A 23,215-nucleotide genomic window follows, 5' to 3' on the forward strand; every position below is an offset into this window, starting at 1 on the left:
TTATGAAGCGTGGGCGGAAAGTTGCAGAGTGAGAAATCTAATAAAATGAAGCTGTATAGCTGTCTGTAAGGGACACAGTGTGTGGGAGCTTGTCACTTGTGTTCAGCAGCTCCAGCATCATATAACTAAAGGAAGCAGAGCAGTGTGAGGCTGAGTAAACAAACCCGGATCAGATACAGAAGCTGATCTAAACAACAAGTTCACGGCTCCTCGGCTGGGCCGGCCTTCGTTTTTAAATTACAGCCGAACTTTATTTTTAAGTCATCTCAGCTCCTAAATGTGAGGGAGTGCAGCAGTCAAGCAGCTCGGCTCTGCGTGTGGGGAAGAGCTGCTGGACGGAATGCCCAAGGCAAAAAGAAACAGGCCTTTCTTTTTGGAGAAAACGCGATACTCCCGCCGTAAACTCCTGGCAGGACTGAGAGGGTCGGATAAAGTTTTCCGGGCTCAGATGGTGGTGCGTTTGATAAAGTTCTCATAGCAGAGATCTGAGACTTCTCCTGGTCTCAACAGCCCAAACCTTGCTGACGAGCGGATAGAGTTAATATGAGAAAGCTGCTGAATATGAATGAGGCAAATGAAAGCTGATGAATGTTATCCCTTATCTCCATAAAGATTAGACTTCTCCCATGAACTTCTGCCAAGGACACAGACAATAAAGAAATCTGAAGATTTAGCTTCTCTAGAAAATATGATGGACATTGATAAGATTACATCTCAACACGGTGATATATGGCATCTGGGTGGGCAGATCAGGTTTGATCTAAAGCTGCAGAGTTTTATAAAGATCCAAACAACACCTCGGCTCGGTCCACACATTAGAGTTATTAAAAGGAATTTGTCTATTAGGGGTTTTCTCCCCAAGAGGCCTCTGCTCGCTGATGACTAGATATATACTCTCATTCTCCTCTTCATTTTCCTGGTGTCAGATCAATCATGCACCACTCCACCTCAAGGTGAAACCCATCAAAGTGTCATTCCCCACATTGTCAGTGATTCACAGGAAACTCTGGTGCACAGACGACCAGGAAAGGCAGCATCAACAACAGAGTTAGGGAAGAAACAGGCAAGATGGCTGCAGAGATTAATTTGCTTTACTGCTAGTGCTCAAGAGCAAAACGAGGTGGGAAATTCACTGTGAACACAGGACCCAGCCATAAAAGAGGCCCATAAACCTCATGCAGAAAGGCCCGAGATAAAGTCCACCCAATCAATAAGATAAGATAGGCGGAGAAACTTTGTTCGGAAGTTGTTCCAGGGAACTTGGATGAAAACGAGCGGACTGACTTGAGAGTGACAGTTTGGTGGTGTGCATCCTGAGGTGTTGGACATGCTCCGGACGGCGATTCTGTGCACCCTCTGGGCCACCGCGGTCCTCGGCGCCCCACTGAGCAAAGACAGGCAGAAGCTGCTACTGATCTCCTTCGATGGGTTCAGGTGGGATTACGACCTGGACGTGGACACGCCAAACCTCGATCAGATGGCCAAAGACGGAGTCAAAGCTCTGTATGTGACGCCTCCGTACCTCACCATCACCAGTCCCACTCACTTCACCCTCCTGACAGGTAAAACCTCATCATTTATTCTCTCCAATCCTCTGAGTGCCAGCAGATTCACAGACTGTTTTCTGCAGGACGCTACATCGAGAACCACGGGGTGATCCACAACATGTGGTTCAACACAACCACGCAAGAGAAGAAGCAGTACTATCAGACTCAGTTTGTGAACGACTGGTGGGACAACGGCACTCTGCCCATCTGGATCACAGCACAGCGACAGGTCTGTAGGTTTCTCAGAGCTCAACCCCTGAGGCAGGTTCAGAAGTTTGCAAATGAGAGTCTCTCTAAACCAGGAGTGTCAAACTCAGTCGCACAAGGGGCCAAAATCCAGAACACACCTTAGGTCGCGGGCCGAACAGGATAAACATTTATTGAACACAATAAAACTACATTTAAAACTTTAAAACCGTAACTTTTTAACATAATTATGAACTAGATATATAGCATTACCTGTGAAAATGCTACTGTGAATGCTGAAAGATGAATTTGGCTGCTAAAGATGATAGCTGAAATCACTGAAACTAAATGCTGAAACTGCAGAAGCTGACAGCCAGCTTAAATATTAGCTAAATGCCAAATTAGCCTAAAAATATATTTGAAAAATATATAGGTTAGCCAAAAACAGCTAGCATGTAGCAGGAAAAAATGCTAAACTTGAAAATAGCCTAAAAAAACCTGACAAAAAGCCTAAATTATCCAAAACAGCTAGCATGTAGCTGAAATATTAGCTAAACTCCAAAATAGTCCAACGTTTTTAAAACTTTAAACTTTAACATAATTATGAATGATAAAAAGGTACGAATATTATTCTAGAATAAATCAACTTAAACCTTAAATAAAGTTCAATATTTTACTCTCCATTATATAAGATAGAAAATGAGCACAAGATAGCATTGAACCATTGATAACAATAAAATGAAATGATCTGGAGGGCCGGATAGACTTACCTGGTGGGCCGGATCCGGCCCCCGGGCCAAGACTTTGACACATGTGCTCTACGGCTTTATACCAGCTCTGCAAGTGAGCCCTAAATCTGGGGCTGCAATGTTGGGATTAAGAATACAACACAAACAGATGCTGTAGATCAGTAGGTCTAATGTCTAATTATTTAGTGTAATATATTTTTAAGTAACCGAGGATTGGTGGCACATCTGCAACTTTATTATTGTGAGATTATGAGAAACATTCAAGAATCTGTTGACACATATTTTGCAGAGCGGTTTGAAAACAACCGTCTCCATAAAGTGATATTTGGAGGAAGATTGTGTCAGTAAACAGAAGCTTCATGTTTCTCTGAAGTTGAGGCTCTTCTTCAGCGTCCTCACAGGCTCTTTTCTACCCAAAGAAATTCCAGAAACATGTATATGTCCACATAGTGAGAATGTGTTGCTATGACAACAATAGCAACACCATTTAAAATAGAGGCGCCCATCGCATTAGTCTTCTGCCAAGTTCGGACTCAGATGTTGGGTCATGTGGACCCAGAATCTGGGTTATGATCCTTACCCAGGTTCTGGGTCCGCATTATCCAACATCTGGGTCAGGATCCGGACCCAGATACTGGGTCCAGATGACCCAACATCTGAGTCCAGATCTGCCAGTTAGTGACCCCTCCTGTAGAAGCTCTAGAAATGCCAAATATTGTCTTTTTGGCTGCGATCGGCTCAAATTCAGTGTTTCAAATTGTTGCCTGCATTTGACCCATCCCTGAGGGAGTGGTGAGCTGCAGACACAGCCGCACTCCATGTGGGGGTTTAAAGCCCCCAATCCAAACCCTTAATACTGAGTATCAGGGAGGTATTGGTTCCTATTTCTAGAGACTTTGACATAATTCTACCACTGATTTCAACTCATGACTTTCCCATCTCAGGGTGGACACTCTACCACAAGGCCACTGAATGTTCATGCTGTCATCTATTGTCGCTGCTTCACTTGCATTGCAATCAGCAAGTTGCACGGATGGATTCAGTCATTCCATTTCCAAAGTCAAGGCAGAAATGCATCATAAAAAAGTATATCAAACATTAATTTGGTTCTAAGTATTTCTCTGCTGATAGACATGTGTCAGTCTTTTTGTTTAACCTTCCATGTCTTTAGTCAGAACCTTGTGCTCTCTTAATGGGTCCGGATGACCCCACCCGTACATTGATGTGTGACTCCACCCATGACAAAGGTGGACAGGATTTTAATGTCTGCCACGAACACCAGTGAAGATGACAAATCCTTGAAAAGAAAAGTTCAGCGCGCTGTCTTATGGGGATGACCCCACTTTAATGTAAACATACCGAGGGTATCACAAGAGTTAAGTTAGTTTGGATTCCAGCATCTGCTGAAGGAACAACTTAAATCAATGCAAAGACCTGCCAGAGGGTTCTGGTCTACAGCAAAGCTTTGAAGCTTTAGCATCAAACACCAGAACAAGACAAAACAGACAAATGTTGAAAGCATTCTTAGACTTTGATGCTGCTTCATTTGCCCCTTAACATTTGTAGAGGTCTCTCCTCACCACCAGTCTGAGTCTAAAATAGTCATTTCTACTGTCTTGACCTCAAAGGTAGAGTAGATGTGTAGAGTTGGGATTCAGCTGAAGACAAAGGCACAAACGACGTCTACTGATACCCTTGTGATCTATCTTTCTGACCCTTCCAGGGCCTAAAGGCCGGCTCTCTCCACTTCCCGGGCACAGCTTCCAGCTATCAGGGTGAGACGGCTCTGGTGCAGGAGGTGGAACCCAGGTTCCACGACTACAAGAACGAGACCACATGGAAGGAGAACACGGACAAGGTGATGGGCTGGTTCAGAGATCAGGACCTGGACTTTGTGTCCATGTACTTCGGTGAGCCGGACGGCACGGGCCACAGGTACGGCCCGGATTCTCCTGAGCGCAGGGAGATGGTGAAGCAGGTGGACAGAACCGTCGGCTACATTCGGGCCTCGGCTGAACGGCACGGGCTGGTCGACCGGCTGAACATCATCATCACTGCGGACCACGGCATGAGTACGGTGAAGCGCGGCGCCGGGGTGGATGAAATCATTCTGTCCAAGATCCCGGGCTTTTCCTTCCAAGACATTGCCTTCCATCTGGTGGACTACGGACCCTCTGGGATGCTGCTGCCCAAACCAGGACAGCTGGAGAAGGTTTACAACGCTCTGAAGGGGGCTCACCCGCACCTGCACGTCTACAAGAAGGAAGAGATGCCGGCGCACCTGAAATTCGGCAACAACGACCGCATCCTCCCCATCGTTCTATGGGCTGACCTGGGATACGTCATCAACGGGGTGCGTTGACAGATCTCGCTCAATAGTTTAAACACTTTCAAACAAAGAAATCCCATGTTTGGGCCGAGCATGCTGGGAAGTTTCCCAGCACAGAGACATGCAGCGCAGCAGCAAGTCTTATTGATTTACCCTTTAAAGGGTAAAATAAAGTGTCACTTGTGCGAGTGAACAATGCCACGTTCAAAATGGCAAACATTTACATCTGCTGTAATCGTTTTGATAGAGATAAGAGTCCGTAAATCTGTCATTATGACCGATATAATTAGCCTGGGGGGTGATCAAGGACCAGATAAGGAACCAGTTAAGTTCATTCCAGGAACGTCCGCATGTTCCGACCGCAGAAGTAATTAAATTACCCCCAAAAAACTTGGTTGTAAATTAGGAAACTGGACTCTTTTCAATCAGAAACAAGGAGTTAAATTCTAATCTTAGTCCATTACAAATTTTAATCAAGTGCATTTGCACGGATAATCCAGGGCCGGGCGGATGATACGCCACGCTCTCAAATGCTTCATGGAGCTATTCATGCTTGAAAATTCAAAATTAGCATTTTCACTTGACTCATTTTCACTCAGCCACTCTGCAGCTGAATACTGAGGACCATCAAACCATTACTCAAACACAAACACAACTCATCATACGATTGATAAAACAGGCAGGAAATCCACAGGTTATCTAAAGCCCCCAGGCTTTGACCTCCGTTACATCAGCTGACTTTAGTCACACCCCTTATAACCCCCTCATTTGATAACATCCTACATCAGACTGTTACATAATTTCAGAGATAAGAGTGTGTCGTTATTTCTCTGACAAACCTTTGGTCATAGATATACAACAGTAAATCATCAAAGGAGCTCAAGTCTGGAGTGTTTAATGAAAATAGAAATGTTCTAATTGGATTAAAATGATCATTGAAGCTCTTTGATAGAAAAGCCCTTCACTCTGCAGCATGAAATCCGGTCTTTGGCTTGGCCAATGCCTCCCTCTGCTGGCAGTAAGCCACCGTGTAGAGATCCTCTAAGCTCCAATTAATACTTCTGCTGTATGAAGTCACACTAATTGAACCCAACAAACTGGGTCACGCCACTCTCATCATCCGCCCTGTCCTTGCAGTATTTTCCAGTTCAGTTCAATAAAGGAGAGCACGGCTTCGACAACAAGGAGCTGGACATGAAGCCTTTCTTCAGGGCGGTGGGCCCGGCGTTCAGACAGAACCTGGTGGTGGGGCCCTTTGAGACGGTCAACGTCTACCCCCTGATGTGTCACCTCCTGGGCATCGAGCCGGAGGTCAACGACGGTCATCTGAGCAACACCAAACACATGCTGGTCTCAAGCAATTTGTCTCAAGGTGAGTCTTAGCTGAACGGAACTCTGGGTAAATTCTGGGCGGAGCATACACTCCACTATGACTTGAAAATAAAACCATGAACAATAATAAAAATGGAAGTTGAGATACGGCTGTGAAGATATGCTGCAGTAAAATGACAGCTTCTGTTTAAGCAGTAAAATGTTTTTAACAATGTCAACTTTTAAAGAGAAACTCACAAGAGTCCATTTAAAACTGCATTCAGCTGTTTGTGTTTTTATTAAACAGTTTAAAAATAAAGAAAAAGAAGGTCATGTGATCCGGTCATGTGATTGGAAATCAGGCTCGATCACGTGTTTGGTCGAAAATCTGGTTTGTCTCCTGATTATTAATCAGATTGTTAATTTACTCCTATTATGACCAGCTCAGTAGCCTTGTGGTAGAGTTTCCGCCCTGAGATTGGAAGGTCGAGAGTTCAAATCCCGGCTGAATCATACCAAAGACTCGACAACTGGGACCCAGTGATTCCCTGCTTGACACTCAGCATTAAGGGGTTGGACCGGGGTGTTAAACCACCAAATGGTTCCCCGGCGCGGCTGTGTCTGCAGCTCACCACTCCCCCAAGGGAGGGGTCAAATTTTACAGACCTAGTCATGTGACAAACACTTTAACTTAAGATAAGCACTTTAGATTTCAAGCTCATTATTTATAATTAATCTACTCAAAGTTTGAATGTCAGGAATGAATCATCAATTTGTTGTGGTGCTAGTTTGAGCAGCTGGTGCACAAAAACAGATCCGCTAAGCTAAGCTAGCGAGATATTCACAGATTCTGACCTCTAGGTAAATAACTCAAGCGTCTCTATTGGTTTGCCTTAATTCCAATGTCTCAAATCCACGCCCCCAATGTAAAAGTTTAATGTTTGTACGGCACAAGTTTCTAAGACTGTTTACACATCCAAAAACAATCTTATGGCAGCTTGACGTATTTAAAAAGTTAAATAAAGCCCTTTTCTCATTTATCCAATCGATCTTCTTTTATGTTAGATACTCACTTCCTCTGTAGACGTCGGTCATTTAGAGGATAATTTAACTTCGGTTGAATGCACTTAAATCTAACTGATGCAGTGAAATAGAAATGATGGATTAGTTGTTTTGCTACATGGTCATATATTGCACATTATTTCGTCATTGTAATATTGATCACTAATATTGCAAATTTTTTGAATATAGTGCAGCCCTGTTTTTTTTTTGTTTTTTTGTTGATTGAGAGTTTTATTAGTAATTTTGTATAGGAAATAATACAATGCAGGTAACAATGCAGACTAGATGTACCCGAGGAAGTTAAACACAACTATACCAGGGTGTTATAAAATAAAATTAAAAGAATTAGAAAATTAGATTTTTTACATTTTCAATTTAAGTTGACATTGGCTCCCAGAAACCCATGAGCTGTGCGTGCGCCCCACAGTAAACAGAATTTGAGAGCCATGCCTTAACGCGAATGTTGCCATGGGTTACCAGAAAAAATAAAAAAGAGGTCAAATTTACTGTATTTATTGTGAGGATTGAAAATGTAAACAAAATGTTCCTTATAGAATTAAAAAGAGACATTTGATTCATGATGGTTAAACCTTATATAAGAACTGTTTACTGCACATTAGAGTGGAATACTAAATCAAATATATATATATTTTTATTGAAGAGGAAACTAAAAAATATCAAACAACTTGAGGTTTTCTCAGGAAATCCAACAAACAGAAACGGTTTATGAAAGAAACTAAAAATGTTTATTTCACTTTTCAAGCGTGATTATTTTAAATAAACTATTTTAAAATGTTCTTGTTTTTTCTGTAAGCATCATTTTTGCACCATTTAACTCAACAGGACTAAATAAAAGATGAAGTTCTGACTCTTAATGAGTCTCCCTTCGTTACCGTCCTTCTGCCTGAAAAATCTGGTCATACTATTTTTTTAGGGCAGAGATTAGATCTGTAATTTACAAATATTTATTGATTAAAAATGCACATTTTTAAATATGTTGTTTACCAAAAGAAGTTTGTAATCTGGAATAAATGAGAATTTACAGGAGGGATTACAAAATTTTGCATTTATCTGCTCAAATAATAACGCCATCATAATCAGACCTTTAACACATCATGTAATGATGGTGATAAATGTTCATTTAAATTAGTTTCTTCCATGTCCTTAAGCTAATGTTTATTTCTGAGCATATTTTTGATCAAATATATGAACTTTTCTTTTGGGCTCCTTGGATTGGAGGGAAATCGAAATCTGACGTTTGTTTTTTTATGTTTATAAATGCTGAAAAATGTACTTTTTTCCCTCTTTTCAGATACAAATGAAGGCGACGCCTGGGGTTATCAGAAAAGATTATTCATTGGATTTTCTGCTATGGGTGGATTTCTGGTGATCGCTTTTGCCGTAACTGTGTTAACAAAACTGCTCAAAAAGCCCAAGAATAAAAGGTAAAACGTACAAGTTCAATCCATGAATATATTTATGACATTTTTTATCATTCTTTTTTGAATTTTTTTTTTTTATCTCTTTCTTTTCTGTTTCAGATCAAAGAGTCTGGAAAGTCTTCCAGAAAAAGTGGACATAAAGCAAACTACTCTATAAACGCTCCAAACAACTAAACTGGATCTGAAGTTCGTCTTCCATAGAAATGAGTCAAAATGAATGAGCTCTTCTCAAAGACTGTAAATGAACTAATATAAATATATATGTATATTAAAAGTGACTTCCTTTAAATGTTTGAATGAAGTTTGTACATCTTGTCGAGATGAATTTTTATTCTTTTAATGAATAAACTCTACCTCAAAAGTGATCAAAAAATCTCGAATTTTCGTGTTTTTCACGTTTGTTTTTGTTCCGAATTTCAAAAGAGGAAAAAAAAGCTTTTAGGTGAAACTATGGAGGCCAGCGAGTGTCATATTTCAGCTGGCACATTTTCTCAGTTGCCGCCTGAAAAAATAAGAACCAGTGTCAAGTTACATGTCAAAACAAAGCACTTCCTGTCAGGACTTTCAAAGTTAAACATTCATGACTGAAATCTAAGCTTCAGTAAGAAAACAATAAATAGCTCAATGATTGTGGTTTTATTTATAAATATTAATAGTCGTTTGAACTCCAACAACAGTAGTTTGTAAAGAAAGAATTCAGGCTGGATTGGTTAAATAAATCTATCAAGAAACCCTAAAAACTTTTCTGCCAAAGGTTGTTATTACATGATTAACTGTATTTTAACTACCTATTTATAACATACATAGATGGTCCAGAAAAAAAAGTAAAATTTAAATTTTAAATAAATAAATGTGCCAAAATATATATTTTTTGGATGATAACAGTTACAAATATTTTTCCATAAAACAAAGTTTACTGATAATTCTTTCTTTAATATGTAAAACTAGCATTTTTTCACAAGTATTTTACTCATTTGATACATTTAGATGCAATATACAAAGAAACGATGTGTAAACAGTTACAATCCTCTCTTTTATTTGACAGATATATTTTACTGCACTAAAGCTCATCTCTTTTTATGATCTAATTTTACGTCTTCAAAGAAAATCATGGTCTCTGGTTGTGAGTTTGCTTGAACTTTTTTAGAAAATAAAATGACAAAACTACTACTAATAATAAAACAATCTAAATGATTTTTTATGATTTTAATCAACATAAGTATAATTTATATTACATTAAGTTAGTTTTCTGGCAAAGAAGTAAACACAAAAGATACACAATAAATTATGTTTTGCATCGAGATTTGACAAAAAAAGTATGTTTTATAACATATTGATTAAGTGTCATAACTTATTTACCTTTAGTTAGTTACTAAAAAAAATACTCTCCAACAATTTTAGATAAATATTTCACTAATTTTTCAATTTTTAAAATCCATTCAGTGATTAGTTATGAATTCTAAGGCTATTTAAAAGTGATTAATTACATATTTGTTCCTGTATTTACAGTATTACAATAATAATATAATCATAAATACAAATATAATATGTAAACATAATAATATTTCGGTTTTAAATAATAAAATAAGCCCACCCTGCACCATATTAACTAAATAAACATGGAGGGCGGGTTTTATTCTGAAGGCAGCGGGGCCAACATCCGGTGCTGGCTCTCTGCGCTCTGATTGGCTGCAGCGTCCTCGCTGAAGTGTTGGAGCTGCAGGCAGACATGGAGGAGCTCAGCGCCGTGGGAGAGCAGGTCTTTGATGCGGAATGCATCTTGAACAAACGCGTGAGAAAGGTCAGAGCGGCCCGACTTTCACTTCTGCGCACTTTCCGCTGTTTTCTGGGCTCCGTCACGAACTCTCCGCTCCTGTTTTTGACGTTTTCTCAGGGGAAGTTGGAGTTTCTCGTCAAGTGGAGGGGATGGTCATCCAAGTGAGTCCAAACAATGAAAACAACGACGAGCGCTTGTTGCTCTGCTTCGAGCAGATGGTTTGTTGACGGTCGAGGCGCTCCATGTGGATCCTAAAAGTGGTTCTGGTTCCGGTTTTTCTTTCTGTTCGAGCTCTGAAGCGATTTAGCCGCTAAAGTCTTTTGTTCGTCACATCTCGACGCTTTCAGCGCTTTTATTTTGACAGAACAGGCGGTTCTGCGCTCGTTCTGCTCAGCTGGAGACCCGGTTCTGCTCCGGTGTCGCCGTCAGGCTGCTCCCGCGGTACCGTGCTGTCACCTGTATCCACACCGATGCCCTGCAGCCCCGCGGGAGCCCGAGATCCGCAGACACATCCTTTGTGTGTGGGGGGAGCAGCCGGGGGTCAGAACACTGATCGAACCGAACCGAACCGACACGAGGACGACCTGAGGGGTCACGATATGAAGGAGAGGCTGTTCTGTCAAGACAAAGTCAAATATTCGTAAGGAAAAGTCAAAACGAGGAAAGAAAAACTATAAATACTGTAAAACCCAAATATTGTAAAGAAAAAGTAAAATGTTGTAAAGAGAATCAAATAGTAAAAAGTGAAAGTCAGATATGTTAAAAACCTAAATATTGTAAAGTAAAACTCAAATACTGTAATGGGAAAGTCAAATATTTCTAAGAAAAAGTCAAATGTTATAAAGACAAACTCAAATACTGTAATAACAAAAATATTGTAAAGAAAAAAAAATAACTTCTTGAAGAAAAAGTCAAATGTTATAAAAGAAAAAAACTTTAATTTGTTAAAAAAATGTAAATATTATATAAGTCAAATATTGTAAAAAGAAAAATCTCATTTAAAAATAATAATAATAATAAAAAGGTAAAATACTGTAAAACCCAGACACTGTAAAGGGAAACTCAAATATTTGAAGTAAAAAGAAAAATCTTGTTTAAAAAAACAAATATTGTAATGAAAAAGTCAAATGTTGGGGGAAAAAATGTAGAAATATGTTAAAAATCTTAATATTAAAAAGAAAAAAGTACATTCTTATAAAGAAAAAGTCAAATTCTGTAAAAACTCAAATCTGTCAAAGAAAATTAAAATGTAAATGAAAACTCAAAAGTATTAAAGAAAAAGCTCAAATATTGTAAAAAAACTCAATTATCAGATATACGAAGTAAATCTTGTTTAAAAAAACAAGAATTGTAATGAAGAAGTCAAATATTGTTTTTAAAAAAGTCAAATATCCCAAAGAAAAAGTCAGATCTTATGAAGAGAAAACTCAAATACTTAATTCAAATACTGAAAGGAAGAAGTTCAGTTCTGTAAAGACAATATCAAATACTTTGAAGTTTAATACTGGAAACACCTAACGTATATACTGTATATGTGTGTGAGAGAATATGTCAAATACTAAAAAATACTCCATAACTGTAGAGAAAAAGTTAATTTCTGTAATAGATGTTAATCGTTTTAAAGACAAAAACACATTTTTAACTCTGATTATCTTCTGATCTGTTTCTCTAAATATGATTAATCCGGTTTTGCTCTTTGTTGTTCTGTGTTCTCTGATTTTACACAACATCGACAAAGTGGGTCGGGTCATGTTGGAGCCAATGATCGAACAAAACCACTTCCTGGTTTCATTTTGGACTCAGAAACTGGACCAACTTCACCCTCTGGAAAAATAAGATATTATGTTATTGTTACATTTTGACATCAATTAAGAATCAAGAAAAAGTTTGTTTTTTTCAAAATATGAAACAGTAACTTCTGAAAGAGGTTCATGCAACTTCTTTTCAAAATAAAAGACAACCTGCGTCTCCAAAGATGATCTCACTGCAGCAAACGTAGTTGGAGTGTAGACTAATGTCAGAATTGATGAAAAAAAACTTTATTTTACCGTTTGGGCCGGAATTTATCTAGAAATGTGTAAATCTAAGCAGCTAAAATGAAATCAAAGCTAATTAAGTGATTATTACTGAACCTTTCAAACCATACGGTGAGTTTAAACTCTTTAAATTGGTTCAGAAATTTAAAAAAATCTTAAATCCAGTCAACCTCGACTCAAACCGTATTTATGGACCTCTAGTCCACAAAAAAATCATCAAAATGTTTTAGTCGGACTTTAGCCGGCTCTAGATCCGGTTGGGAAGAGCCGATCCGTTTGATGCTCGCCGGTTAATCCGGGAGGAACCGAGCTGCGGCCGGCGGGACAAACGGGTGGGTGGATTGGTCCTGACAAAAGGGGGAAGACGGCAGGATCTCCAGAACATTTACAGTCTTCTGAAAGGAGGTTCTGTTCTGATTCTGTGCCGTCATGTAAGGTAAAATGTGATGTCATCGTCGGGTTTCCATGGTAACGCTCTGATGTTTCAGACACAACAGCTGGGAGCCTCAAGAAAACATCCTGGACCCGAGACTGCTGGCTGCCTTCAACAAGAAGTAGGTCTGTTCCTTCAGAGTTCTGTGGTCCTCGGTGCGGTTCTGATCCGGTATTCCTCCACCAGGGAGCAGGAGAAGGAGCTGCTGATGCTCAAGAGGGGGAAGAGACCCCGAGGAAGACCGCGGAAGATCCTGGTGAGGTCTCAATGGGGGCGTGGCTCGTCCTGACCTCTGACCTCACTAACGGACCTTTGTTCTCTACGATGCAGGAGAACTTACCAGAACCGGCCAAGTCCAGCACCTCATCCTCAGCCGTGTCTTCGTCCTCTGACTCCTCCTCCTCCTGCTCCTCGTCTTCGTCGTCCTCAGAAGAAGAAGACGACGACGAGGACGGCCACATCCAGCAGCCGGTACCGACGGTCCGGACCCGGGAGCACGACCCCGTCCCTCAGAAGAAGGCTCAGATTCTGATGGCCAAACCGGAACCGTCCAAGAAGCGCCGGAGCGATGTGAAGGAGCCGCCGCAGAACAAAGCTCCGCCCAAAACGGATCCGCCCGGCTTCGCCTTCCTGGGCTTCCACCGCGGCAGGGAGGCGGTCGGCGCCCAGAACCGGAGTCCTCTGGTACCGAGCGCGGGGGCCAAGAACACTCCGGGTTCTGTGGGTCCTGGAAGGTCTCCGGTCCAGACCGCCCTCCCCCTGAACAAGCTGGCGCAGAGCAGACCGCCCGCCGTGAGCAGACCGCCCGCCGTGAGCGGCGCCGCCAGTCTGGACCTGAAGAAGTCCAAAGGCGTGGCGGCGCTGCACCTGAACGCTTCCAAACTCCCCCTCCAGGGGGCGGCGCACACGCTCAGCGGGCCGAGGAAAGCCGTCGGCGCCCTGGCGACCATGCAGCGCATGCTCAACGCCAAAACGCCGTCAAAGAACCCCGCCTCCAGCCAGGGCTCCGCCCCTCGGCCTCTCAACCTTCAGAACAAACTGTCCCAGAGCGCCGCAGGAAACGCCCAGAGAGCCGTCGCCGCGCCCGCCAAGAAGGCCGCCGCCACGCCCACGCACCACGACGACCCCCAGAAAAGCCCCGCGACCCCCGGCCGACCCGCCGCCAGGAAGAGCCAACCCGACAAGCCCGGCGCCGAGGTCCAGAAGCAACCGGACCGGTCGAAGAAGGCCCGCATGACGGAGATGAGCACGGGCGAGGAGGAGAGCAGCTCCGACTCCGACCACGACGCCGCCTTCGCCGCCGTCCAGAACCAGGACTGGAAGCCCACGCGCAGCCTGATCGAGCACGTGTTCGTGACCGACGTCACCGCCAACCTGGTCACCGTCACCGTCAAGGAGTCGCCCACCAGCGTGGGCTTCTTCAGCCTGCGCAACTACTGAGCCGGTTCTGGTTCTGATGGACTGTCAGGGGATGAAGTTCATCGGATCTTCCTCATTAATCAGTTTAGATGTGAGACGTTTGCTTCATTAGTTGGTTCTGATTGTGATTATTTATTTCATTTTTATGGTTTTCTCCAAAGTGAAGCAAAAATCTGAACGTTTTTACATTTATGACCAAATTTACTGAGAGTTTTCACTCAAACGATGAAACTTGAGGTCAAATCGATTCTTTTGTTACACAAACGTTTACACAAACCATCCTCACATCTGTAAATAAATTCAAATGGATTCTTTTAAAGCAGCTCAGATTGAGATCATTTCTGGTTTTTGATTATAAATAAATAAAAAAATGCATATTTGACTTAAAACTAAAACTATTTTTCCATTTAAAGAAGTTTTGTTTTTATTTTTAGACATGAAAACGGATATTTTTGTAGTTCTGTGAATTAGCTACCTCTGTCTGCGGCTCTCACTGCAGGCTTCTGTTCTGAGCGGAGAACAGCGCCCTCTGCTGGCTGGGATTGATTGTTCGGTTTGATCCGGTTTATCTGGAATGGTTTGTTTCTCTGGTTCTGCAGGACCGGTCCTGCCGGGTTCTATTTTTATTTTATTCTGCTGACGTTCTCCTCTCTGGGACGCAGATCTCCTGATCTCCTCCTGATCTCCTGGATCTTCCATCTCATGCCGACGCGGAGAACGATTTAGATCAGTACTAACCATTTCAAAGGGAGCGTTCTCTGTGGAACATATTTATTTCCAGGACGGCGTCCCCGTTCTCCTGCTGTGCCACTCCTCGTTTTTACTAATAAAATGCTTCAAAAACACAAGAGACTTTTTATTTAACATAAAGGACGTATAACATCACAACAAGAATTTACATTTTTCTGACAGAATCAGAAAGTTAATTTATGGGAAAGAAAAATCACTTTGAAGTGAAACTGGATTTAAATTAAACAAAAGTTGTGAAAAAATAATCTTAAAGTTTACTTTTTTCTTAGACTTTTTTGTTGTTTTCCACTAAATTTGATTTAAGATATAGAAACAAAATCCTCACTTTCAGTTTACAGGAAAAGAGCTGCATGAAAACATCAGAGTTTGAAACAAAACAATATTTTAACCAAAAATCAAATTTTCTTAAATCATGTTTGCATTTAATACAGTTAAAACACAAAACTTTCATTTTAAATCAGTGAAATCCATGTTTTTTTTGTTCAAAATGTTTATTTGTAAATACATTTTTACAAAGAAATGTAAAATCCTAAATTGTTAAAACAACAAATGAACATTAAGAGGAAATTTTGACAAAAAAAATCTTCAAGTTGACTTTTTTGTTAGACTTTTTACCTGTTTTTACCCTTAAATGTGCTTAAAGTTTTAGAAACAAAAATCCTGAGCTTACAGGAAAAGAGCTGCATGAGTGAGAATTAAAAACCTAAACACAACAACTGAACCACAAATCCCCTGTTTGGTTTTTTGTTTTGTTTTTGTTTTTGTCTTTATAGATCTGTCATTTCAAATCAGTGAAATCCTATTTTATCTTTCATTTTACATTTTCATTTTCAAAATGATCATTTCTTAATTTAATTTTCACAACAAATTAAAATCCTAAATTGTGAAAAGAAACAAAATGACCATCGAGAACATTTAGACCAAAAAGTTAAGAATCTGACCTGAAAAATGTTAGATTTACGTTTAGGAACAAAAACAACAACCTCACTAATCATAAAAGAGAATTTTATAAAACTAAAATGGGTCAAAATAAAAAGTTTTCTCAAATGTTAGTAAAGTAATTCTCTTTTCCATAAACTCCAGAGATGAAGATGACTGCTGATGCGTGAAACAGCCACTAGATGGTGCTGTTGCGCCTCAGCCTCTTAAAAACGGATTCTTCTGGAGGTTTCTGAAGCCATCAAGGCTGAAATCAGGGGAATTTGGATCATTGGGGCTTGACTTAAACTTTTCACAGATTTTTTTTTCATCTAAACCTCAATCAAGTTTAAACAAAGCGGGTAAATTAAAACATTTGAGATAAATTAAACTGAAAATGCAATTAAAGTTTTTATTAGGTAATTAGAAATACCTGAAATGATTCAAACAAAGATTCTCAAAACGTTTCAACAACTGAAAACAGCATCTTGACTGAAGAAAAAGGCCAAAATTGTGAGAAATTACTATAAACTTATTTTTATAAAGACTTTGATTTGAAAAAAGAAATAGAAGTCAGTTGAAGACTCACACTGATGAAAATTGTGTTTAGTTTTTTTCACATTTTTTGGGACATTTTTCTGATGATGGAGGACATTTATAAAGAAAATAGTACAAAATAAAGAATACTTTTCTATTCAAATCACAGACAGAAAAATGCTATTTGAAAAAAATCGTATTTGTGACATCAGACTCATGGCTCCGCCCCATTCCGATGAACTCACAGACAAAGAGATCCAAGAACGTCTTTGTTTTCCTGGTCTGAGCTTGAATCTGGATCAGAACTGATCACTTAATCCACTAATGTTAGATTGGGGGTGTAAGCATGTAAACAGAGAGCTCTCATCAACAGTGAGGGGAAGGGGGGCGGGGTTGCTTTGCACCAATAGTCTCTGTCACAACTCAGAGGTTAATTTCTAATGAACTCCTGCCGCTCTGCAGAAACTATGTCCTAGAAAATGACACATTTTTAGACTTCATCTAAATAATCTAAATGAAAAGACCTCTGGGGTCTCTTTGAAAATAGATCAAAAGATGATTGAAGATGACCTTGATGAGCAGAGAAGAGGAGCGGATGAGTCCACTCACATGTAGAAAACAGAAAAACAAACTAGAAAAAGGTTGGAAGAGTCAGGTCGAGGGGGGTCGCTCCTTTATTGGTCTTTTATTTGTATTTATTAGCGTTTTACTTGTATTTGGGGTTCTAAAACTTTTATATTATTGCTTTAACATTTTATATTTTTCTTTTTCTTTTTCACACTCATGGTCCCAGGAAACACTATTTCACTTAGTCTGTAAAATGTTGTATCGAGGAAAGTGATAATAAAACTTTTATCTATCTAATATATCTATCTGAACCAGGAGGGTCAAACTCAATCGCATAAACAGGCCAAAATCCAAAACACACCTGAGGTCACGGGACGAACAGGATAAATATTTATTAAACACTCTAAAACTATATTTTAAAACTTTGAAACTGTAACTTTTTAACATAATTATGAACTAGATATATAACATTACTTGTGATAATGCTAGTGTGAATGCTGTAAGATGAATTTGACCGCTGATAATGCTAATGCTGATAGCTGAAGATGCTGAAATTGATATCTGAAAACGCTGAAGCTGAAAACGCTGAAGCTGAAAATGCTGAAGCTAATAGCTAGAAATGTTGAAGCTGAAAGCTGAATACACTGAATTTGTTGGGTGAAAATGTTAAAGTTGATAACTGAAAACACTGAAGTTGATGGCTGAAAACGCTAAAGCTCATAGCCAACTAAAATATTAGCTAAATGCCAAATTATCTTAAAAAATGGAAAAAAAACTCTTAGTTTAGCCAAACGAGCTAGTATGTGGCTGAAAAAAATAGCTAAACTTCAAAGTAGCCTAAAAACTTTTAAAAAAGACTAAGTTAACCAAAACAGCTAGCATGAAGCTGAAATATTAGCTAAACTTTAAAATAGAAAAAAAAAATCTTAGTAAATGCCAAAATAGTCCAGAAAGCTAACAGAATGCAAATTTTTAAAACTTTAAAACCGCAACTTTTTACTATAAATATGAGTAATAAAAAGGCAGGAATATTATTCCAGAATAAATCAACTTAAATCTTAAATAACTTTCAATATTTTACTCTCTATAAAAATATATTTTGTCAAAATGATACAAGTTAGAAATAAGCACAAGATAACATCGGGTCATTAATAATAAGAAAATGATTTGGAGGGCCGGATCCGGCCCCCGGGCCTCAACTTTGACCAAAAGGTTTATCCAGCAAATTCTTTTTTTGTGGGTGAAATGCAGCTTAAAATCTAAGAAATCAAAGTTCCTCTGAGCCAGAATCTACATTTTTTCATGATCTTAAATTCTGAATTGACCCGTTTCTGATCATGTGACCTGATTCCTCTGGAGCAGAAACAAGAGAACCTTCTCAGATTCAGCTAAAAACGTGTCAGATTTAAAGTCATTGTTGAGTATTTACACACTCTTACAGGCGGTGTCAGGCCGCCTGACTAACTGACACAAGTTATCATTACACAAATTCCATAATTTACAGAGATGCCTTTCGCAGTCGTGTGGAATTCTCCCAAAATAAACCCGAGTAAACAGCCGTGCGACAGAGCGGCTCTCACAGTGGCCTGGTATGCACAAACAGTGTGAACACTGTCACACTGTGAGAGGCGCTCCACGCACACACCGGGTTTGGACCGCAGCCCGCACCCCCTCACACCACCTGAGTCACGCCGCCGCCTCGCCGCCCATCATCCCAGCCCGGCTCGATACGCCCGTGAAGGGGGAGGCGGCCTCACGCTGAACGTCTCACCTTCTCCGCTCTTGGATTTCAAAGGGACTGTTTGGAAACCTGATCCCAGCCTCCAGCGAACAAACCTCCACCCACGTCCCGCTCTAAATCACCCGCCGGAGCCGTGTAAACAAACTTCAGTTTGCTCTCTGATATTGAGAGGTTAAGACGAGCGGCAATCCTCCGCTGTGACAACACGGCCTCAGACAGACGATGTCATCCGTCTTACCTCACTCTCCATCCATCACCTCGCCGGAGTCGACATGTCTGACAGTCCCACTCTCGCTTTCTGCTCGGCGTGGGCCTCCAACATCTGTCACTTTTTCCTGCCCAGCTTTCTTCTATTACCGCAGATGAAGTCCGCGTCTTCGCCGGAGGACTGGCGGACACCTGAGGGGCAGCGGCCGCCGGTTAGTCACAGCGTCTGAGGTCATCCTCTGCTCTGATCAGCTGTGGAATCAAAGTCCTGCAGACGTTCACGTGTAAAAACTGAGAGCTTTTCATCCAACATGAAGGAAACGGATTCCAAATGACGTTCCTGTTCCCACTTATTTCCCGTTCAAATGAATCGATGAAGAGAATCGTCATGAAACTGTTTTTGGTCTCATTTCATCACCTGATCCAAATGTCTTCAGGAAGTCTAGCTGATGTTTGGGTTTGACAGGACATTTCTGTGAAAACCACAGTGAGAACGGTTCTTCACAGAGGAACCTGAAGACTCACTCCTCCATAAAAGTCCAACCACGTTCACACAGAACCACACCAGAGTTCTACTATGAGGTCCAAACCAGAGATTAGAAGAACTTTCACATCAAAACAAGAACAATCAAAGGAAACTAGGTCAAAATCCAGACCAAGATCAAACCAGTACCAGATCAGGACTAGACAAGGACCATAAAGAACAGACTAGACCGGGATCAAACCAGGACCACAAACAGATCAGACCAAAACCAATATTGGACAGTACCAGACCAGGACCAGACTAGATTAAACCAAGACCAGGTCATTCCCAGACCAGGACCAGGATCAAGCCAGGACCAGACACAGATCAGACCAAAACCCAACCAGGACCAAGTCAGGACCAGATCAAAGCCTGACAAGGACCAGGTAAGGAGCAGACTATATCAGAATCACACCAGGATTAGGCCAGAAACAGACACAGATCAGACCAAGACCTGGTAAGGACCAGACCAGGATGAAACCAGGACCAACACCTGACCAGAATCGGAAGAGGACGAGAGGAAGACCAGGCCAAGACCATACTAGACCAGGATCAGGCTAGTACCAGGTCAGGAATAGCAACGGATCCAACCAGGCCAGGACTGGACCAGAACCAGACAAAAACCAGACCAGGCCAGGCCCAGACCAGGACCAAAACATGGATCAGACCAAAACCAAGTCAGAATGAGACCAAGACCAGGTTAGACCAAACTATACCAGGATCACGGTAGGACCAGGCCAGGACTAGACACGGACCGGGCGCCAGGCCAAGACCAGGAACAGACACAGATCAGACCAAAACCTGGTAAGGACCAGACCAGGACCAAGTCCTGACCAGGCCAGGCCAAGACCAGGACCAGACATAGATTAGACCAAAACCAGGTCAGAACCAGATCAGGACCAAGCCCTGACCAGGCCAGGCCAAGACCAGGACCAGACCTAGATTAGACCAAAACCAGGTCAGAACCAGATCAGGACCAAACCCTGACAAGGCCAGGAAAGACCAAGACCAAAACCAGACCGGGATCAGGTCAGGACAAAGACAGGACCTGACTAGACCAGGATCAGATTAGAATCAGACTAGAACCAGACCTGGACAAGATCTAGACAGTATATGAGAACTGGATCACTTAGTCGTCATCCATAGAAAATGATTTACTTGATTGGTCCGAGTCGGTCTGAGTCAATGTTTCTATGGCAACCACTCTCACCAATCAGTTGTGAGATTGTTGGAAGGCCACACCCCTAACACTGAAACCGAGCTTGGTAGAAAATGTTGAAAGTTGGACGTGGGGGCCAGCAAGCTCCACCTACTTTTATTGAAGCATCTGATTGGTCAGTTTATAATTCGAACTACAGAAAAAATATCAAGAAAAAAAGATAATTAAGAAGAGATGCATCCTAAATGACGCCTGGAGGTTCTTCTGACTGATTCTGGAAGATCCTCCAAAGAGTGAGAGGAACTAAGTCCTCACATCGTGGGTGAAGTCGGGTTCTCCGTGTGTAGAAACATTTCAACCTGAAAAATGTCATCATTCTGTGCAGTAATCCACTTCCACGCCGCCGCCGGCCATCCCAAACGCATCTCCATGTTTGGAGTCTGATGACAAAGAGTGTGAGGAGTTATTAAAGCAGCTGCTCTCCCGCAGAGCCGTTTCTTTGACCCCCACGGGGCAGGAATAAGGAGGAATCTGCCTCTGCTGTGAGGCTGAGGTAACAAAGTCAAACTGTATCTGGCAGACGCGAGGGGCCAGCGGGAAGTTTGCCCTCCTGATCCTCGGATAATCTGCCCCGGGGAAGAAAACACAGCTACTTTTCCTCACCGCCGTCAAAGACACCTCCCCTGAACTTTTCTGCTTCACATCCTGATCTGATTGAGGTCGGGGGTGTGGGGTGGGTGGGGGGCTGACCATTTCACAAGACAAAGCAAGTGTAAATATTTGAGTGAAACGCCGCAGTGGAACGGCGGGAATGTGAACCACAAGTCAGCAGCTTCAATTATATAAGAGTTTCCAAACTAACTTTCACAAAAGCTTCATTATCCCCCCCCCCTGGACCCCATTCGGACTCCCCCAGTTAGCCCACATGAACTCACACAAAGCCGACGGCACCAGGATAAATCGGCAGCAGGCTGCGAACGAGGCCGGAGCCGGCGGCAGCGGTGGAGCCGCGCAGGAGAGGACGAGTATGGCTGAATTTCACAGGTCATTACTCTGGCTCCAGCCATGGCTGCCTCCAGTGGCTCTGGAGACGGCCAGCTTCCCTCAGACAACAGCTTACTGGGCTTTGTGCGGCCTAAACAAGCGTGTCTGTCTCGCAGCGGCAGATTAATGTCGAGATAGAGGTTCTGCTCCTCGGGGAGGCCTGCGGAGAAGCCATCCATCAACCTTTGGAAGCCATTACCCAATAACAAAACCTGAGAGAGGGGCTTCATCGACCGTCCTCTGGGGCCGCGCCGACACCGGGATGCAGGAACAAGCCCTAATAACCAGAGGAGGGGGGAATTTATCAAAATCTGGGTTCTGTTCAACAGGCGCTCACAGGAAAAAGTTTGTTCTGAAGTGAAACTTCGACTTATTGGTTCATTCGTCTTTCTGATGGCCGTCGCTCGGCCTCGGGAGCTTCTTCATCTGTGAGAAACTGAGTGTTAAGCACACAAAGCCTCGGCCCTCCACCACATGAATGACAGTAAACAACACAGCCCCCCCAGCACGGCCCCCGCAGGAGACGGGGTCAGGCAAACAGCGCTGGACCGGCTCTTAATTTGTTTAAAGCGGCCCGAGCAAACAGGATCCCCAGCGGAGGGAAAATCTCGTTTGGAGGCCGTCGCCGTCCTCTTTGGGATGCAGATCAGGACGACCCCGCTCGCCTCCAGCACGCACAGCTTCACGCAGGCGCCAGCTTGTAATTAACACATTGCAGATCACGTTTACAGGACCAACACGGCCTGCCTAAGTTTTATTACCGCCGGGAGAGCACCTCTGCCCTGCTGCTACACAAAACACCCTGACATCTCTGTGTCTGTGCTGTGAAGGAGCGCTGAAGCTGAAATGTCTGAAAAATTGGTCGTGAAAGTCATGAAAAATCCCAAATATAAGACGGTTTTACAAAAATATTTAGTGTGTTGCTTAAATATGAGCTAAACTCTAAATTATCCCCAAAAACCTTTGCAGATCCCAAATTAGCCAAAAAAGCTCGTTTGCTGCTTAAAAAATGTTTCAGTAAACTAAATTAGCCAAAAAGGGTAGCTTGCTGCTAAAATAGAAGCTAAATTCTAAATTAACCTATAAGAACCACAGTAGATCACAAATTAGCCAACCACGTTAGCATGTTGGTAAAATATTAGCCAAATGCAAAACTAGCATTAAAAATAAACAACTTTAGCATTAAAAATAAACAACATCAATAGAGGCCAAATTAGCCAAAAAAAAAACCCCCAAAAATAGTGCATTGCCGAAATAATAACCAAACCTTAAAATAGCCTAAAATTATTCAGTCAACTAAATTAGCCAAAAATGTTAGCTTGTTGCTAAAATATTAGGTAAACTCCAAATTAGCCCAAAAAACCTTAGTAGATGCTAAGTTAACCAAAAAAGCTAGAACATTGCTAAACTTCTAGTTTAACTCAGAATTAGCCCCAAAAAACAGCTAAATATTATTTAAACCTCAAAATAGCGTAAAG

At 41.7% G+C, this 23,215-nt stretch overlaps 3 protein-coding genes and 1 non-coding gene across 10 annotated transcripts in view; 2 read left to right on the forward strand and 2 right to left on the reverse strand.

The window, feature by feature from the left end:
• LOC112146133 (noggin) overlaps positions 1 to 23,215 on the reverse strand; it is a 143,568-nt gene that overhangs the window by 42,292 nt on the left and 78,061 nt on the right. For 3 of the 7 annotated variants that reach the window (XR_002919202.1, XR_004948291.1, XM_024271808.2), the window contains exon 4: positions 19,043 to 19,203. The exons of the other annotated variants lie outside the window; for them this stretch is intronic. Coding sequence is in view for 1 of the 3 variants with exons in the window: in XM_024271808.2 (XP_024127576.1) it covers positions 19,043 to 19,203 (161 nt within the window). In the remaining 2 variants the exon portion in view is untranslated. The remainder of the gene's footprint in view (positions 1 to 19,042; positions 19,204 to 23,215) is intronic. 7 annotated transcript variants of the gene reach the window in all.
• On the forward strand, positions 1,267 to 8,989 carry LOC112146131 (ectonucleotide pyrophosphatase/phosphodiesterase family member 7). The gene is made up of 6 exons (XM_024271798.2): positions 1,267 to 1,562; positions 1,631 to 1,776; positions 4,206 to 4,835; positions 5,949 to 6,183; positions 8,497 to 8,629; positions 8,726 to 8,989. The coding sequence occupies exons 1-6, from the start codon at positions 1,328 to 1,330 to the stop codon at positions 8,781 to 8,783; spliced, it is 1,437 nt and encodes a 478-aa protein (XP_024127566.1). The 5' UTR covers positions 1,267 to 1,327; the 3' UTR covers positions 8,784 to 8,989.
• Positions 3,034 to 3,146, reverse strand: LOC112147032. Its single transcript, XR_002919376.1, has one exon. It is a non-coding gene; the product is annotated as a small nucleolar RNA SNORD10 (small nucleolar RNA).
• On the forward strand, positions 10,287 to 15,136 carry cbx2 (chromobox homolog 2 (Drosophila Pc class)). The gene is made up of 5 exons (XM_024271799.2): positions 10,287 to 10,427; positions 10,521 to 10,564; positions 12,928 to 12,993; positions 13,059 to 13,128; positions 13,203 to 15,136. The coding sequence occupies exons 1-5, from the start codon at positions 10,356 to 10,358 to the stop codon at positions 14,310 to 14,312; spliced, it is 1,362 nt and encodes a 453-aa protein (XP_024127567.1). The 5' UTR covers positions 10,287 to 10,355; the 3' UTR covers positions 14,313 to 15,136.

This window comes from Oryzias melastigma, linkage group LG8 (genome assembly GCF_002922805.2).
Source record: "Oryzias melastigma strain HK-1 linkage group LG8, ASM292280v2, whole genome shotgun sequence".
Taxonomy (NCBI): domain Eukaryota; kingdom Metazoa; phylum Chordata; class Actinopteri; order Beloniformes; family Adrianichthyidae; genus Oryzias; species Oryzias melastigma.